We start from the raw sequence: 19,493 nt of genomic DNA, 5'->3' as shown, positions 1-19,493 counted from the left end.
CTCACACTACAATCAAACAAACAGCCTTAAAGGAAATCCACAACGGCCAACTCACTTTCATCCAGGCTGTCAAAGCGACATTAACCATGTCCTCAGACTCCACGTTGCCTTTTTTGTTTCCACAGAAAACCTAATATTTGTTTTTCACTAGTCATTCATTCAGATAAAATAAAGTGGACCGAAACATGGTTTAAGCCAGAGCTGGAGATGTTTGCTTTCACTTTAGTTAAATCAGGCCACATAGCGCAGGGAGTTAATCTCTTCTGGGCTCCACCCTGCTTTCCCTGAGCAGGTCACCAAATTAGGTTGCCATATTTCATCCTAAAAAATAACAAAAAAAAAAGCTGACAACTGAATTCAACATGAGTTATCATGCTAAAATCAATCTGTCAACACGCTTCCCCTGCAAACAGTCAGTGTTAAGTATGGGATTACGCAACACGTTTTGGCTGTCTACTGCCATTTTTTGCTATTTACAAGATAAAACACAGACAAAAAGCACACAGATCTTAAAGGTTGTCCACAACCTTTGTGTGGTTGTGTGTGTGTGTTTCTTCATTTGGAGAAACTACTGTAAGGTCACAACTCTGACTACAGAAGTCTGTCGTCGAACAGCTTTGTTGTGCACTTTGTAATGCACTCATGTAGCGACTGACAGAAATACAATAGAGAAACTATGTGTTGCCTGAAGGAGGGAAGACAACCATAGTACTACTGGGCAGCTGTTGTGCAGTGAGATCATACAGTACTTCCCATGGCCTTATTCCCTTATTCAAACCAGAAGGGTTTAATGTGGAGATTCCCAACCTGAGGTTTGGGTTACCCCCAGGGGGCCCCAACATAAATCTTGGCGGTCATTAGATGATTACAGGGTGAAATAAATATTTCTGTTCCACTTTCACCTCTTCAGGTGAAACTATGAAACAGGTGGAGACAAAAATATCTCTCTTTGGAAGAACTGCTCTCCCATGCATTTCCTTTCCTTATCAAATTGAAATTTACCACAGCAAGAAACAATAAATACAATAGGCTGTACTACTTCTCGTTCCAATTCCAATATTGTAATGATTAACAGTAGTTGACTCTAGCAGGGCTGCAACTGATGATTATATAAAAGAAAAGAGTGAAAAATGCTCCTCACAACTCCAGCTTTTTGCTTGTGATCTGATCTCTCAGTCAGTATTCTAAATTTTAACCAAAAAGAGAGATGCTAACTAACAGACAGAAAGGTTTTATAGTGGTTGTGGTGTCATTTTGGCCTGACAAGTCCAAATTCTCCTTAAAAGATTATCTCTCTCCTGTGCCTCATGTGCTCAACCTTCCTGTTATCTCAGAGGAGCAACTTACAATGCCTCCTTTGAGCAGATGGTGGGTGAGTTCTGACGCATCTGAAAAGGGAGAACCTTGATCTCTGTCCAGCTGTTTCAGTGCCGCAGTGGCTCAGCTGAGTCTTAAAAAAACACAGCTGATAATAAACAAACACAAATCTGCACAGAGTGTGTACCTGCATCAGTCACAATCCACAGCAGTGTCTCACTTGCCTCCCCCAGCAGCATTACCAGCAGTGCTGGCCCCTGGGTGTAACACTGATATATAGTGAGGTGGGGGCAGTGTGTGTGTGTGTGGGTGAATGAGAATGTGCAGCTAGCAGTTTGCACAGCTGTAGGCTGTCCTCGCGGTGGCCATGTGGTTTAATAGAGCCTCCTCTGATGGAGATGGAGCCGTCCCTGTGTCACCAACATCCCACCTCACTGTGAGGTTTCGGGGGCTTTCCGGGTTGCCCAAGCAGTAAGCAGAACACCGCTATCATGGCCAGCTTCTGCTTTGCCTGCTTTTACCATCACTGTTGCTGTTCTGTCTTCAATTACACTTTTCTTTTGGTTTTAAATACGATGAAAACATCTAACACAAGCTGTGCAACTCCCCCCAGCTACTCATTACTTTGCATGAGCCTTTCATACCTGGTTAAATGGGGGTTAAACTTCTATCTCTTCACCCTGCATGACTTACACTATGCTTTATCATTACTAAATCATTTAAGCATGATGCCAAAATCCAAAGGCAGACTGCAGGGTGTGCATTCTGTAGTACTAGCTGCAAGCACAAACAAGCCTACGGTCGCAACATACTGCAGTTTAATATGCTTTAGCAAGCTTCTACTAAGGCAAGCAGAAAAATAACAAGTTGGATACGAATGCTGTTTGAATCAAAAGGAAGATCTTACTACAACAATTACCATGCTTAAATCATGAGCCATTCTCCAAGGCTGAATAAAGACGTTTTCTTTCGGCAAATATCTGACAAGTTCTGGGTCAGCCTGGGCTCATCCCTAATTCCTGAGACTTTAGACCAATTAGTTCCTTCTCTGCCTATTTGAGAAAAAAGTGCACCTTCAAGCAGAGCGCGCCTAATGTGGCTACAGCCTCACAGAGAGCACAGCGTGTATTCTCGCCATGGCAGCTCAAAGTTGGAATCTGAGTGTTTCCAAAGACTTAGAGAGAGGTGGCAGATAGACAGAGGGTGGGCGAGCTGCGGGGATTGAACCCCGGGCTGGCAATTTCAATTTTATACCCAGCAAGCTGTTAGACATTTCAGGTACGCACAACTTGTTCCCCTCGCTCCGCCTCAATGTGGATTTCATTAATCACCACATCTGTTCGTTTTGCACTGCACACCCACGTTCAGATAACATGCAGCTCACAAGCCTTCCAATATGCCATCTTACAGTTCTAACTATAGCAAAACGACAGAAAAGAACATCTTGGTAGTGTGCTAAACAACAATTAAATGTAGCTTGAAAATAACTGCTGCGAGTATAAACCTGTTGAGTATTTGCACCATTTTATCACTCAGACACAAGTACCAACAACCAATGTCATCGGACTTATTTATTTGATAAATTAGTTCTCTGAGCGAAACATATCCTTGCACATCATATATATATTTGATACTCTCTTCATGTTTATTCTTCCCAATTATGCCAGACTTCACCAGGTGTTTCTCACTGCAGGTTTCAAATAGAAGCTTGAACAGTGATGCGATGAAGGCTAAACCGATCTGCTGGCAGCGCTCAGCAGTTAAATGTTACTCCTTTTTGCATCCTCACACTGTCTTGGCAACCAATGAAAATTTATTTATCTCATTGCATCCTCATTAGCTTCTGCCACAGAATCTGACATTCTCACCGGGGTCCATACTGCAAAACTGAGACAAAACTCTCACTGAAATATCACAGACAGACATAAACAGACTGTCTATGTATGAGACAAAAGAGAAAGTAAACACAAAATCAAGGCGAGGAAGGACACATCATGATGCTGCTGCGTTAAACTAAACTAACAGACTGGTTTAATACAGCCAAGTGTGATAATTGTAGAAAATATCTGTGTTTTAAGAGGTTGGTCTCAGGCCTGGGAAAAGGCTGCCGACTTTTGCTCAGTCGGTAGGTTCAACTAAAGACTAAAGAGAAGTCAGACGTCACTGACTGTGCTGTCTTTAAAGGAGAAGAGCAGAATGGATCAGAGGCACCACACAGAGAGGAGCTAATCTCACGAACCCTGAATTTAGCTTTATTAGAACTTTGTTAGCAGCACCCGGAATGAGATGAGTAACTTTGTATTTTCAACTTTAAACTTTCCATATTCAAATTTGCCTACTTTCCTTGGCTGCTGAGCATCAGTCCTGCTCTGTCTGCACTATCTGGCCTTGTCAGACAGGCTGCCAGCAGCATCTCTCTGATATTAAAGAACTCAGCTCATAGTCCAGCTATGTTGCCATGTTATGGTCCAAAACACAGTACAGAACAACAATTAACCCAAGGAATCTGTCCATAAAGCTTCTATAAGGAATAAGCAATGAAAAAAGGAAAACGTGACAGCTAAAGTATGTAGAATTATTGTCACTATGAATTCATTTTCTGTTTGATGTCTAAATTCCTTTCAGGAGCAGAAGCTGTCAAGGCCCATTCTCTTGTTAATGGTCAGTGGAGCACAATCTTGACGGTGTCTCGGTTCATTTAAATTTTCACATCCTCAGTCTGAATAGAGAAATGTCAGACTTGGTTCATCTGACCAACAGCAGTTCAGCAGATCAGCATCCCAGGAGCAGATGCTCTGATCTGTTGCTGACCCTGAACTCTGACCTCCCAGAGAGATCTTCCCTGTGGAAATTTAATATTATATCCAGTGAATATTAAAACATTATTACAAACCAAGATGAAATCAAAATGTCTGCAGCTAACAATTAATTTAGCAGCCACATATTAAACACGAATCTCACACTCTAAAGACTGAAAAGCCTGGGAGAGTCCTGCTACAGCAACAAATCTTACAAGATCCAGCCATGACACATGAAGCACCAAATAGCCTCTGTTCACCGACATGTTGAAACCGGTTCAATTGCAGTCAGTATAGACAAACATTCAGCGACCGAATATGAAGAAAACAAGGAGCATTTTGACTTCGATGAATGCAAATGACAAACACAAGAGCTAAACGGTGGGATCTTGGGAGAGATCTGGACAGAAACTCCAAGCGCTTGTTCCATTAACCCACATTGACGCACCGGTTTGACTGAAGTCGCTGCAGGTTGTCAAACGAAAAGCTCCCAGCATTAAAACACCCGATAAAAACACACGACACTGTATTCATTCACGCTGAAGCTAAACAGGCACCTGAAACTGACAGTTCATGTAAGAAATCAACCGCGCGTTGCTGTGCGTAACCGCCAGGTAACGACACCGCGTTGTGTGTGACTGACAAAACGATTGAACATTTGACGTTTTCCACGCGCCACATGAGTGTCAAGACGCAGAAGACGACGTGATGAAATAAAGTAATCAGATAACTCACCGTGATGGCTTCAGAGTGAAAGTCCAGAGCGCAGATTGTGTGGGGAAAAGGCGAGTCGATGCTCCGGCGTTGCCGCCTGTCACCGGGGAGGAGGAGTTTGTGTTTACTCCAACATAACAGAGCAGGCTGTCAGCGGACCGTGTCTCTGTGTGTTTGGCGAAGAGAGGGAGCCACAGTCTGGCCACACACTTTATTGCATGTGTGCTTCCTGGGGACCTCCAGTTTGTCCCAAAGTGTCTTCAGACATGCTTTGTTTTTTTATTATTATCTGAATTTTTCTTCAGTAAGAAAATCAAATCCTTACCTCTATCTAAATAATATAAAAAGATTCACTATGTCAAAATGTGTGGATTGTAACATTTTTAAAAAATGATTTAGCTAAAAGGTTTACATTCTTTTTTAAAAACGTTTTCTGTAGGACTTTGAGGGTTTGAGAAGGATCTCTAAATCTTACTGTAAATTTACCTCAATGCTGTAGTACAAACGTGAGAGACCTAAATATAAGTCTGATGCTGAAATTATGAGCTTGCTGCTAATCTGGTTACACATTTAGAGAGGGGAGAATTGGTAGAAACATTTTGCATAACAGATTCTCTTGATTGTTTTGCATCCAACATTACCAGGAACTACACTGTAGGCCCACTGATGCTGGATGCTTGCTTTTGTGTCATGGATTAACGGTCATATGTCACATAAAATCAGAGTTATAAGGGAAAGAGTCAGTTTTCATCATGAATGTCTCAGATGTGTGGAAGTCCTCTCTGTTAAAATGCCATCCTTACAGTCTCAGATCCAAACATCCTCACATCTGTGAAATCATACCAACTCTGATATGGATTTAGTGCTTCACTGATGACGATTAAATTCCTCTTCCCGTAACAGTGATACAAGCAAATGATTAATCTGAATTATGTTTTATGACTCTGCACTTTCAAGAATGGGACTTTGAATCCCGGACCATAAATGTGATTTCTTCAAAGTGTGTGTGGACACTGAGAAACAAGACTTTTTAAAAGGGATTTTTACATGTCCTAAATTTGCTTTGTTCAGCTGAGCTCAATATAAATCTGAAAATATTTCACAACCTTTCCAGCACATCCCAACAACAGATATGATTTACTTTTGCAGCCTTGAGGCCAGACATGGCACCTTTATCATGTTTTAACTGGTGTCCCTCCCATGACAACCAGCCGTGTCTTTTCCTTTCAAATCAAAGGTCACAGCCATAATCAAGAGATTTTATGACCAGCAGTCCACATTTCACTCCACCCAGGAAGGTAACAGAATATTCAGCGGATCAGAAGGTTCTAATCTGCTTCTGAGGCTTCATCAGAGCTTTGGAGAAGATACACTGGGATTTAGATTTAACTAGTGCATCTGGAATACAGCGATAATGCCTTCCTTTAAGAAGACTCTACATTTCTTGTCCAGCGCGCTGGCAACTTCCATATCCATTGGGCTGTTGGGGTTTGCAATGTCAGCACAGTGGTCTAAGACAACCATGATTTGCGCAAGAAGTGGAACTGGCCTCTTTAATGGAACTGCTGTGGTCACTTTGGAGCTTTTTGGTGGGAATTTACAAAGAAGCTCTTGCCCCAGCTTTGGAAGTATTGATGATTTTCCAGGTAACTTTCCAAGGCTCTCAAAGGGCTAGTTCACGCAAAATATCTCACATACTTCTAAAATCTAGCCATCCTGATAATTTCGGTTTTGTTTTCCCAGATTTTGAGATGTCAGTCTTGGAGATTCATACCTCCAAATGACAGCAATGAAAAATTTAAATTTAAACTAGCAGCCACCCAGATGCAGGTGTACATATAACCAAGTAGTTCCATAGAAGACTCCTCACACAGAGCTCTCGGGAACAGAGTGTGGGAAAAACAACAAAAACTATCTGTATGGCTAGATACAACTGTAGTAACAGAATATAACATGTATAAGCTCTACTAAAAGATTTAACCACAATGTTCTTGTATTGTGTGTGTGTTTGTGTGTAGTGATTCCTACGCTGATGGAAGCAAAAGATGAAACCTCTTTAGTCCTGCATGGTCTGGTTTTGTGCCTTTTGGTCTTGTGTCTCGTGTTTTCTGCCGGCAGCATCCTCATCTCCCTCTACAACAGCGTCAGTAACCCTTATGAGACCTACATGGGGCCTGTTGGTGTCTACACCTGCAGCTCACTCAGTGGTAAGCGGCAGAAATTTTTGCATTAAGCATCTGGGTGTAACATAAATGGAACTGCCAAAAACAAAGCTTCTCGCTGATGAAAATCACTGGTTTCGATTCGGTTCAATTCAGTTTATCTATATAGCGACAGTTCACAACAGAAGTTATTTCATGATACTTTCCAATTACAGCAGGTCTAGACCAAACTCTTTAATTAAATTTGACCGGAGAGAGAGAGAGAGAGAGAGAGAGAGAGAGAGAGAGAGAGAGAGAGTAAGAGAGAAGGAGAAAGAGGGAGAAAGAGGGAGTGGGGGGGTGGGGGTGAGAGAAGGAGCACACAAACAGATGCGTAGCAACAGCAATAATACCATAAGTATTGGAACTATAGATAATGATAATGATGAAGTATACAGAAGGTACTATGGTGATTATATAACAATAGTAGTAACAATAATAATGGTAGTAGCTGTACAGAGTAGTAATAGAATTAAAATAGATTATGACTAAATATAGTAATTGCAGTAGGTTTCAAGCAAGGCCGTAACAGGAGGTCCAAACACGATCCATGGGCATTTGTGAGATGAGAAAGCACAAGGACTCCAGGGAAGAAGTTGAGTTAGTAACTTGCATTAATGGGACATAAATGTGTGCAGAAGGAGAGGGAGAGGAAGAGAGAGCGCAGTGCTTCGTGGGAGGTCATAAGTAGGGGCCAGCCTAGGCCAGTCCTAACTATAAACTTTATCAAATAGGAATGTTTTAAGTCTGCTCTTAAACGTAGAGACGGTGTCCCACTGGCAGACCATAACCAGAAGATGGTTCCACAGTAGAGGAGCTTGATAACTAAAGACTCTGGAACCACAAGCAACCCTGCATCTTGGGAATGTAAAGCTCTGGTGGGATAATAGGGTACTGTCAACTCTTCAAGATATTATGGTGCCTGGCAGTTCAGGGCTTTATATGTGAGGAGAAGAATTTGAAACTTTATACTGGATTTTACAGGTAGCCAATGTAGACAAGCCATTATAGGAGAAATATGATGCTATCTAATGCTCTAATGCTGGTTCTTGTGAGTAATCGTGCAGCAGCATTCTGGATGAGCTGGAGAGTCTTTAGAGACTTATTGTGGCAACTCGATAAAAGGGAGTTACAATAATCCAGCCTGGAAGTAGTAAATGCATGGATTAATTTTTCTGGATCTTTCTGACTCAGAATGTGCCTAATTTTTTGCAATATTGCGCAGGTGAAAGAATGCAGTCTTTGAGATGTGTGTTATGTGTGAGTTAAAGGACATGTCCTGATCAAAAATAACCAGGCCAGGTCTAAGCCATCTAGCATTGTTATATCAATGGATAATTTGTTTCTAAGGTGTTTAAAACATGCCTGAAGTTTGACTAGCTGATTTGTTTCATCTGGTTTCATTGACAAGTACAGTTGTGTGTCATCTGCGTAACAATGAAAATGTATGTAGTGTTTTCTAATAATATCACCAATGGGGAGCATATAAAGCTGATGAAGGCATAGAAGTGGCGGTTGAGATATAATTTTGTTTCTCAATTGTGACAGTACTTAGTGGTACTCTTTCTCCTGCAGCGTGCTTGTCTGTCTTGGCTCTTATCATATTTGTGCTGAACGTCATCGTGACCAACATGACAGAGGAATTGGTGAAGAACTTTGTCCAAGTGGACCTGAAGGACAAGGTTTCAGAGGTGCAACTGGGATTCTATCTTGTCATCCCTTACACAGTGCTCTCTCTCCTCGCAATCGCTTTGATCTACATGTACGACCACGCAGCCTACACGCACAGAAGGGAACAGCAGAGGCCTACTGAGGACGCACCCAAGGAGATAATGATGTACTAGTGGCCTGCAGTGGAGTCCGTTTTCAGTGACACTGGTGAATTGCTCATGAAGACTTTCTTAAGTAATTTACTGTAATGGAGAATACGGACAGCAGCTGGATGTACGGTAAAATATGAATGTACAGCTAACAACACATTATCACATTTCTTCACACTATGAGCAATGGTTTTGTTTTAGTATTTTAATCTGATTTTACATGAATTTATTACATTGTAATATGATTATTTTCTGTATGTATCTTTTTGACTTTGTCATTCTTACAAATCTATTTATTTTGTGTAAAAAATAATTTCACAATCCCTGGTTTGATATGATAAAAACTGTAACTTTTTCATCTTTTAAATTTTTCATTACATCAGCAGGTACAATAAATCAACAGCTACACAGAAACCCATGGACATTTCAGTGTATTTTGTGTCTGAGGCAATATTTAACTCAAATAAGTCAAGGGTAAAAGGATGGATTTTATCTGTATTTTGGTTATTTATTGACTTATCCTAATGATTTCTGAAATTAATGAACAGAATGAAAGCCAAGAACTAAAAAAAATGAATGGACTGATGAGTAAATGATATGTTTTGTGAAAAATCCAAAGGTTAAGGTTGGATAAATGGTGAGAGAGGTGGAGAAATGAGGGCGGAGGCATATGGGAAGTTGATTTCTGCTGCCCTCTATCTGTGTAATCAGAGAAATGCAAAGAGACAAGCCAAATTTAAAGTCAACACTAATCCCTAAAGCAGGAGTAAAAGGTAAAAAGGAAATGGATTTTGTTGTTGATTTTCTTTTTAAACAGTCTTTCAGCAGTGATGGCTTGCAGTTGCTGGACGGTGTGCTGGCACAGGAGACAAGTACTGGAAACTCTGGACTTTGTGATAGCAGTTCCAACCTTTTTGTCAGATGCAAGCCACAGTCCATTTAGATGTACTCAAGCGTCTTATGAAACCAGTTGTCCTGTTCCAGCTGTGTCCATTTGAACTGCTTCAAACTGGATGCTGTTAATTATATAAAAGTGAATATTGTTTCAATAATTGAACTGTCACTGACTGTCACTGTTAACGTTTGGTCAAGTCTGCTTACTGCTATCATTTATTCATTACTTGCAAGCAAAGCTGACACTTAATGACCAAAACAAGGTCTGCTTATTCCGTAGAAGCTGAGGTGTAGTCCTTGCTGAGAGTCTTTATTGTCTTCTGGATCTTCAGACGCTCTCACAGCTGTGATTCTCATGACTGTGTTGACATGAGAGCAGGGCAAGGTGTCCTGTTACTGTTTCCCGTGTCCCATCACTCAGGGCCTAAAGTCTGTTTGGACATGCCCTTTCCAGCACCTCTCAGCCTCGTAACGCCTTCTACCTGCCTTCAAAAGAACCACTCTTCCTTCAAGTCTCACACTTCAAGGGACCTGTGGAAGGATGCAGCAATCTGCTTTGTGGTTGTCAGTGTGAATATGTATTAAATTTCGAGAATGCATGCTTTCTACAATGAATCAAGAACATTTCAGGCCAGACAGAAATAGTTGAAAATCCACAATGCCTTTTGAGGTGCCAAGATTCATGGTAGGAGAGACTTCAGCTCATTCAGAGTCAAGTTTTATTCACTAGTCCAATTCATTCCCATTTTATAGTCTGTGAATGGCTTTGAATTACAGCAGTTGATATTTTAGATTTTTAAAGGTTCTCACCAAGTCACCAAACTACTCGTGCCAAAAGACTCATGATGTAGGATGATGCAGGCTGATGTAACTCTGCAGCCGTGACCCAGAGTGAAGCCGGGGCAGGTTTTATGCTCCAGAGGAGGCCGCGTCAAAGCCTGTTTCAGTGCAAACCTGCCTGCTGTGAAAATGATAAGCTCTTCACAAGACAGCGCAGATCTGTCAGCCCTAAGCGACCCTTTTATTTTATTTTTCACCCTTTGAAATTCATCGTTGACCGGCCTGACCTCTGATAGACCGCAAGAACAAAAAACTAAAACTTGACTAGACTTGATTTCTGAAAGAATTCTTCCCACTCAGTTGGCACATATGCAGTAGGTATCTTTACTCATCCCACCTTCGCCATGGCGAGAAACAATAATCCACTTATAGACAGGAATTAAGGCATTTTAAATTTATGTTGGACCCCTCTGTTATGAACGTGAGCCTATTTAGGAGCTGCCAAAGGAGACATTTAACTATATCCATTACCAATCTGTGTGCACTGAGGTGTGGACATCTCAATAGCTACTCAAAGACCCCTCTCGCCGTTTGCTGTGCAAACACTGATTGAATAAAGTCAGAGATGGGCAGTAATCTCTTCCTCTCTGCATACTCTCTGTCTCTTGGCTCACCAGAATTGATAAACTCAGGATTATACTGAAGCCCTGAGCCCTGAGACCGCTGACTCTGTGTGATAGGATTAAAGCAAAAACTTTTGTACCTGTGAAACCTTATCCTCCCAGGTCCCGCATTACAGAGGCCTGTGAAACAGACACCGCCAGCTGCAGGGCAGGGGGGGCACAGATTGAGCCACGTAGAGCAGAGTCCACTCAGGTGGGGCATGGCAGGTTGAGGGGTGGAGGTGGAGTGGGGGTGTCTAGTCTGCTTGAACCTTTGGGAGTTAATTTCACATTGACAACTGAGAAGTATGGGTAGGAAGGTAAATGTAGGTGGGAGGAAAGGTCTGCAGTGCTTGTTTTAATACTTTCACAAACATCTTGCAAGATTAATCACCTAGAAATACATGTTTTCCAGTCTTATAAATACAACATTTAAATAAAAATTCACAGGTGACAAGACAACAGAAACATTCAGAACATTCCACGGAGCAAATACTTGAGCCTATCAACCTGACAAGTCTAATCACGCCCCAGAGCCTCTTTTATTTGATGTCCTTATCACTCCTGAGTGACCTTCTCCCTCTTCTGTACCAGTAAATAGGTGTGTGTCTGTGTTACGTTTTCCCATGAGGTAATAGACATTTACGGCACTATTGCAGTCCTCTTTTCTTGGTGTCATGATTTGGCAGCAGCTGTGGTACAGTATTAAAATGTCTATTGTTGACTATATGTCTTCAAATTTTGTTTTATGTTAAATATCTAATATATTTTTCTATTTGCTGAGCAGGTGAAGAAGGAAAGTGTGCTTTTCACTGCATATTTTACTGACAAAAATTACATTTTTCATTTGAAATTTGATTTTTTACAAGAGAAAGGGAAGCTTTATGGAGGAACAAGTATAAGAGAATTATAACAAATAATGAGCCAGAAATTGCTGTTCTTTTGAGGTGCACTCACACTCAACCTGACTGTGTGATATTGGAAGGGAGGCAGGTTCCCTACTTATCTCTGTCATTAATCTTAATTTGTCAGTGAAGGCTGAGGTGAAGGCAGTGGGAAGGACAGGAGGAGGAGGAGGAGGAGGGCTGAAAGGTAATTGCACCCCTGCTGCTCCATTATGGTGTCATTCCACTGTTAACAGAAGATAAGATCTTCTCCAAATTACCTGAAGCCAATTCTTCACTTTACCTGGCCAGGACAGAGAGACAGAGAGAAGAAGACAGAGAGGGTCCGGCCTAGTCTCACTAGCCATGATGGAGACAAACTGAACTAATCCATCTGTGAAGAATATTTCTGACCAATCTGTCCGTGTGGTGAAAAAAAATAACAAAAAAAAAAAAACTACACCTGATGCTGGATGACGGTTTACAGCCAGAGTGATGGATGGAGGGAGACCAGAGCACTTTCTCTGTCCCATGCTGCTTGACACCATTGCTGATTGATGTGCCCCCGATTGGCAGGTGTGATAGATATCAGTGGGTGCAACACGTAGGGACACACAGTTAACCTACTGACACGGTACACGATTCAACTGAATTGACGCCATTTGACCTGCACACAGAAACAAGCAGTTAACATTTACACAGCAGTAAAATGTAATTGATTTTGTGTATCTTCTATACTTCAGACCAAAATGAAAAAATGAAAGTGAAAATGTTTCCTTATATAAGCAGACATTCTGGTGCTGTAAGTTCTGCTGACATGATAAGGAGTCTGTGAATTTGTTCCATATTTCACGTTACATTTTTGCACATCTTGTATACAGAGCTCTCTGTGACCCATTTCTGTCTAGATAGGATGCCTCATTTCAAACTGGGCCATGCAGAGACTGGCTATCCTCCAACACACGTAAAACAAACTTTAACTAAGACTTTATTTCCTGCACAGACCTTTTCTTTCTGTCTTTCCTTTGCAGTTTTAAACCTTTAGACACAACATAGACAAATGAGTCACAAACTGATTTATTCAGATCCTGATCCTTCAGTCTGTTGCCAGTTCAAGCTGTTGTGTTCAGTTCAGTACAATTCATGACTGATTTACCCAATTCTGTGTCTCTTAAATGGCTTTTAACGAGGAAGTAACATACTGTGTATTATGGCTGACCTGAGTGTTGCATGCTGGCACCAGTAAGTGGAGCTCCATTGCTTAAAGCTACTGATTTGTTCAGTGGAGATTTGGTGTATTCAGTCGATTCATTTGTTGTTAAAGATTCATTTCATTCATTACTGAAAACTCAGAGTACAAGCAAAAATACCCCCTTGGTTAAGCCCTACAAACCTACATCAAAATAAATCCTTCTCAGAAGTGAGTTACTCAAATGTTGCACCAGGTGGCAGTATTCAATAACTGAATCAACAGAATCAGACAAATTGATGTCTAAAACTGAAATACAGAAATAGCTTCATTTACTGAAAAACTGGGAATTAGTCTATGAGTTTGTAAATCACACTCAGACATGAGCATTAAATATCTCGTCCATGTCATATAAGCAACTTTATTATTTTATTTTGTGTTTGAGTCTTGATCTATCCAGGTTTACCTGTGAAATAAAGCTCCTGTGTGAAGGAGGTGCTCAGGACTGCCGCTAGAGCAGGACACAAATCCATAGATCACAGACACTCAAGTGTAACCAAGACACTCAGTCACAGACTGCAAGCTGTTCTCCAATCCATATGGTCATAAAACTACAGAGATTCCTGCAGTCTGCACCCACTGACAGCACATATAAATTCTAGCCTGCCTTGTACAGTATTTCCTTACCCTTGTTTGAGAGGACAAACACACATACACACACATTTCTGTGTGAAAACCTCAGGTGTATTAAGAAGGAGTAGATTTTAAGATAAACATAATAAATGGAGCTAATGTGAAGGTCAAAGAGTGCCTCCTTCCATCCATATGTCACAGAAATACTGTACACTGAACAAATTTCCGTGATGAAACGTCATGTCTCATAAAACCTCTGCATGTCATCAGCTCCTGTCAAGGCTCCCAAAGCATCCGACAGCAATGAGCGTCGTTTACAGAAGCCAGATGGGCAGAGGTGCTGGGATAAAGTGCATCAAGAGCTTTATGAACGGATTAAAGGATTTGCAAAGCTCTGTCATAAGGTCGTCAATCACTGTCAGGCCCGCCTGAATTTTACGGCACTGACCGGAGAAAAAAACCTTGAAGTTGTTGTCATGAAGAGTATAACTTCATCTGTCAAGTCTTTCACCTCAACATCAACACCTTGAGCAATGGGAATAAAAATGAGAGCGAGATTGGAAGCGTGACACAAGACACTACAAATTACCACAGCATCTCAATGGCTGATGTTTTCCTTCAGGAATGTTGGTGCAATTCAATACTTCACCTCTACTCCATTCATCGTCAGGTTTTCCACCTCTCCTCTGAGCTGCGCCGCTGTGGCATTTCATCCAGCGGTGCAAAGTCTTAAAAGCTGCAATCACCTGTCTGCCTTTCCTATGAAACAGTGCTTCTTTGAATGGAGCAGAATTTGATATCAGCTTTCTAAATCCCGCATAAGAAACAATGCAACCCCTCTACAGAAGGCAATGCTCAGTGTCATTCACCACAGACATGGAGACACGGTGTCTGCCTGCTGGAGGGATCACGAGTGCTTCAGGCCTGTTTTCTTGTGTATGAAACAATTTGTCAGCTGATATAACCAGCTGACCCCTCGCTCACCGCTAGCCTGACTTCTGTCCACTAAAGGTTAATTGTGGTGTATTGCAACTTGGGCCTTATTTTGTAGTTTTGTTCATCTTTTCTGTTGTTTACAATTTTCATTCTCACTCCTGTAACTGCTGAGATTTAGAAATATTTTGCCTTAGAAAAGCCCAGTGGGGCAAAAACACAATCTTTAAACAATCAGTTTAGTCAGATTATCTGAATCTTCATCTGGGTGTAAAAATCATAAATAAATAAAGGGAAATAATCCCTCACTGTGCAGGTACTGCAGTACGTCAGTAAGGAAATTGTAGTATATATGTTGGTATATACGTAGACTGATAAGCACAAGAAACTGAAGTGCAGAAGTACCAAATAGATTTGAGGTCATTCAGTGTCAGCATTATGAGTTAATTTCTGTAAAATGTCCCATGTAGCATGTATCCTGGTCACACTTCTTTTGTTTTTTTTTATTTATTAATTTTTTTATTCCTGCTTTATTTAAACAGAGAGAGAGAAAGAGACAGGAAAAGCTGGAGGTGAGGGTGTTATGTGTTTATGTAAAAATAAAAATAAAAATAAAAAATAAGATCCAGCCTCAAAAATCCAGTAAAAGTCAGCTTATACATGCAAACATAATAACTATACACACACAAAAAGAACTGAAAGGGCAAAAAAATAGAAAAAAAAGATTAAAACTAGATTTGTGCTGCTGCCCAAATAAACTGCACACATAAGGAGACTGCCACAAACAGGGTACAAAGCGGTAATGGTGGAGATAACACTCCCAGGCCTGTCTTCACCCTCTGTGTCAACTCATCACCTTCTGGCTGGGTGTCAGCGAAGGGAGGAAGAGGAGAGAGGGGTGAAGCGGGAAGGAAGGAGAAGGGGAGCTGCTGGCAGGAGATGGATTGGGGGGGTCAGTGAAGGGATCACCTTGCCAAATCCGCTGTGAAGGCCTCAGCTCGGTGCACTTAGTGCAGCAGCCGGAGCCAACACGGGGCAGGGTGTTGGTCTCCCTGAGGCGACTCTCAGGCCCTGGCCTCCCTGCCATTGTCATCTGTCCGTCTCTCAGCCTCTCCATCCAGCAATCTGCCTGGAGGAAACTCACTTCCTCCCTCCACATTCTTCCTCCCTCCATTACCCTCAGGAGGAGCAGGGGAAGTTTTGTCGAAGGAGAATCCCAGGCAGGGTCAGGGGGAGTATTGATGTCAGAGCCTAAATGTTGGGCTCTCGCCACTAATTAGATCATCCATAAAGCATTACAAGACCTACGGAAGTGAAACTTGCATATATTCTTGCATATATGCTTTGAATTGGACAGAGGATGCGTATGGTTTAAGTTGGTTTATGACAGTGACAAGTGACAAGATGCTCACACACCTCACTGAGTGGAATGGCAAATATGTCACCATCCTGTGACGGGGTCTAGCCAGGCCGTTTCAGTGAGTGCACCCGTGTCAGGGTGATGTATGGACACAGTAACACAACCTCTAAAAAGGCATAGGGGGGATATGCTGCACTGCCATCCAGCTTCTCAGATCCTGAGCAGAAGAATAGGGGCTGCATGTAAACATTTGAGACATGTCACTCATTTCTCTCCCGGTGATTTATAACCAACCAGGACACTCTGCCTGCCTCTCAGCAGCCATGTGTGGAAATATGATCTCCAACAGAGGTCGACATTTATTTTAACTTCTAAAAGACAGATACATGATTTTATAGTTCAAGGAGAAGAAAGCAGCCATCAGATAGTTCAAACCAAAGGTCAGCCACTCTGCTTTTAACACTATGGATTACACCTTCAGAGGTTTGTCTGACAAAACCATGCCCTTTGGCTGGTTATACATTTTGTGAAGCTCACAGAAAGCCTGTCCCAAAGTCTCTTAATGGAACTGGCTTGGGAGCTCATTTGTGAGGAACAGCAAGCAAAACACTAAATCTTGGAGGAATTTCTTCCCCTGGGGATCCCTAAGTGATGTCCATCTCCCCTCAGTCACTCAGAGAGCTGAAACTGGAGAACATGACTGACACTTTGAGTTCTTCCACTCAGGACCTTTGAAAGCAATTTATCTGAATCCTTTAGTGTGTTTAAAGAGCTGCTTTCACAGACTGGAGATAGTTTGATAGATTTAGTTTTAGTGTCCCAGGTTTTGATGAATCTGTCTCTGAGGATTCTCCCAATATAACTGAAATGAGTTCCCGTTCCTGATGCCAAAGCACTGAGGGATATCTGATTAATTTCAACAACAACATCTAGTTCAAGAAAAAATTGATTACTGTTACTCTGGATAATCAACTTCCTTTGTTGTGTAGTGGCAGAAATCTCAGAGGCAGATATCTCCAAAGGTGGACAAATAAAAGTAAAACGAGGTTATATACCACCAGAGCAAGAATTAGCTTTGATGGATAATTTTCATCTGGTTTCCCTGGTCCAGTTGTTAAAGAAGCATCCAAAAAGTAAAATACAAAATGATAGACAAAAATAAAATCTTATACAGTTCATAAACACAACAAAGTGACTAATGCTCATACGGTATAATGCATGTCAGTGGGCAACAATCCAGAGTAAATACGTAAGAATAAATTGCAAAGAAAGAAATAGATAGAAATACTTGCAAAGAAATAGAAAGAGAGCTGATCAAGATGGCAGCAGGAAGATTAATGCAGTCATGTTGACGTGTTCAATGACCCACGGTCGTTTGAGTTTGGTAGTAAATTAATGAACCACATTCATAAGAATCAGAATAAAAAGGTCAGATCAAAATAATTGCTCTATTTAATATATATTTTTTTTAATATTCAGTATCAAACCTGTCCAGCAGAGGCCCTCAGTCTCTCTCTGTCCTCCCTCCAGTCCGAAACCAGAAACCTGTGTCATCATACCAAAGCCATATCAAGACAGAGGATCCTAAGACACACTAAAATCGGAGATGTATGGGAACCATCAGGTAGAAATGTCTGCTGTGATTTATCCCGGCACGCCTTTCCCAGTTTGGACTCAGACATGTTGACATGTGAAGATTTAAATGTGAGATACAGGTGAGGGGACGTCAAGTGACCCTGACAGAAACTATGAAATATGGGAACATAAATGTACATTCTGTCCGATGGGTAAAATATCATATGGGTAACACATACTCCTCCATACAGTGAACCCCTGCCAGCTGCTGGAACTGTGCCCAAAGCTGGATTGTGGGGCTGCTCTCTTACTGTGTTCTGGCAATGTTTCTAACTTTACCTGATAAATAAATTTGTGGTTCACTGCCTTGAGACATGAGTGGTAAAACTATTCGGTAGGTGATTCCAAACATTATTCCTTGTGCTTTTCAAATGCGTTCTAATCCTCTAAGTGTGACACAAACACTTAACAAAGGAATGCTTCTTCGCTGTGCTTAAGCATAACCCGCTGAGAGGAGAGTTCTACTTGCCATAAGATGTCAAAATAATCAGCTCAGCGTGTTCAGGAGCTGGCACAACCTCAAAGGGCAAGCCAGTATGTACGACAAAGACAGGGTCTGCAACCAGGACATGGACAAAAACAACACCATGTCTGTGAGTGCAGGGGACCAACAGGGAGAAAACACCCAGTGATGCACAAATGTAAAAGTTATCAGACTCTGAGCTGCTGTTGGCAAAAAAAAAAGCAAAAAAACACATGAAATTTGCTGTTTGAACTTATCTTCAACAAAATTGCCGTGTACTTACGTGGACTTCATAAAGACATATCAGCTTTAAGAGGAATGTCACCCACATTCAGCCAATGGCAGGCAGAGCCAGGCTGATTCTTCCTTGATGCCGACTCCGTTGTTACGCCGTGTGACTTGATACAATCTGAGAAAAACATATAAACACATATAAACTCCTTACCCATGCTTACATCATTATGATTAAACTTGACACGATGAGCCAATGAATCGATTAGCCTGTCAGCAGAGAGGTGACTGACAACCGCTTTGATAACCAACCGATTGTACAAACTTATTTTTCAACCACAACTGACAAACATTACAGGTTCAGCATTAATTTCTGCTTCCACGTTGTGAAGATTTGCTGCATTTCTTTGCCTTTTTTGAAACTAAAGTAATTCTGAGGTGTTGCTTAAACAAAACAAGACATTTCTGATCAGTTTGTGCTTTAGGAAAAAAAATGTGATGGGCATTTTTTTTATGACATTTTATAGAGATTTTTTAAGACTGTTAATTTCTTATCATTCTTTTTATTAGCTTTTTTTAAACACTCTTTTATATTTTGTATTTAAAAAAGAAAGAAAGAAAGAAAGAAACAAGAAATTGAGGAAGAATTAGGCCTGTTTTATAGCTGAAGTCAGATTGAGAAGGTGAATTTTTTCTTTCTGTTAAAAAACAATGAATCTCACTGTTTGCATTTGGTAGCAACAGTACCAGCAGCACAGCAAAGGTGACCATCAGCTAGGAAGGTGATTACTATTAAAAACTCTTGATCCAACCCACATGTGGATCTCCAGCTCTGTTGACAGTAAACTACAGTCCAACCTAACATGCAGGTGCTCTTCCCTCCAACAGCCACAGAGGGAAAGTGAGACAACAAAAACTCATAAGACGGTTTTCATTTTAGGCTCCAAAGTTTATCTGTGAAAAGGTTTCAGGTAAAAGT

The 19,493-nt window shown here is 41.2% G+C and overlaps 2 protein-coding genes across 5 annotated transcripts in view; one reads left to right on the top strand and one right to left on the bottom strand.

The window, feature by feature from the left end:
• Positions 1–5,002, bottom strand: part of ptprea (protein tyrosine phosphatase receptor type Ea) — a 47,954-nt gene extending 42,952 nt beyond the window's left edge. For all 4 annotated transcript variants that reach the window (XM_046377701.1, XM_046377703.1, XM_046377702.1 and 1 more), the window contains exon 1: positions 4,851–5,002. The gene's annotated coding sequence lies outside the window, so the exon portion shown is untranslated. The remainder of the gene's footprint in view (positions 1–4,850) is intronic.
• A 673-nt stretch (positions 5,003–5,675) lies between these two features.
• On the top strand, positions 5,676–9,042 carry LOC124052810 (clarin-3). Its single transcript, XM_046377491.1, has 3 exons — positions 5,676–6,475; positions 6,848–7,036; positions 8,606–9,042. The coding sequence occupies exons 1-3, from the start codon at positions 6,244–6,246 to the stop codon at positions 8,872–8,874; spliced, it is 690 nt and encodes a 229-aa protein (XP_046233447.1). The 5' UTR covers positions 5,676–6,243; the 3' UTR covers positions 8,875–9,042.
• Positions 9,043–19,493: the final 10,451 nt, after the last annotated feature.

The sequence above is a fragment of the Scatophagus argus genome, chromosome 21 (assembly GCF_020382885.2).
Source record: "Scatophagus argus isolate fScaArg1 chromosome 21, fScaArg1.pri, whole genome shotgun sequence".
Taxonomy (NCBI): Eukaryota; Metazoa; Chordata; class Actinopteri; family Scatophagidae; genus Scatophagus; species Scatophagus argus.
The sequence above is the reverse complement of the archived record's forward strand: the minus strand, read 5'-3'. Positions and strand labels throughout refer to the sequence as shown.

Excerpts from the sequence above, each read along its gene's own strand:
- LOC124052810 (XM_046377491.1), top strand. The coding sequence starts at position 6,244 with ATGCCTTCCTTTAAGAAGACTCTACATTTCTTGTCCAGCGCGCTGGCA. Across the intron at positions 6,476-6,847 it reads AAGTATTGATGATTTTCCAG|TGATTCCTACGCTGATGGAA; the intron begins GTAACTTTCCAA and ends GTTTGTGTGTAG. Across the intron at positions 7,037-8,605 it reads CACCTGCAGCTCACTCAGTG|CGTGCTTGTCTGTCTTGGCT; the intron begins GTAAGCGGCAGA and ends TTTCTCCTGCAG.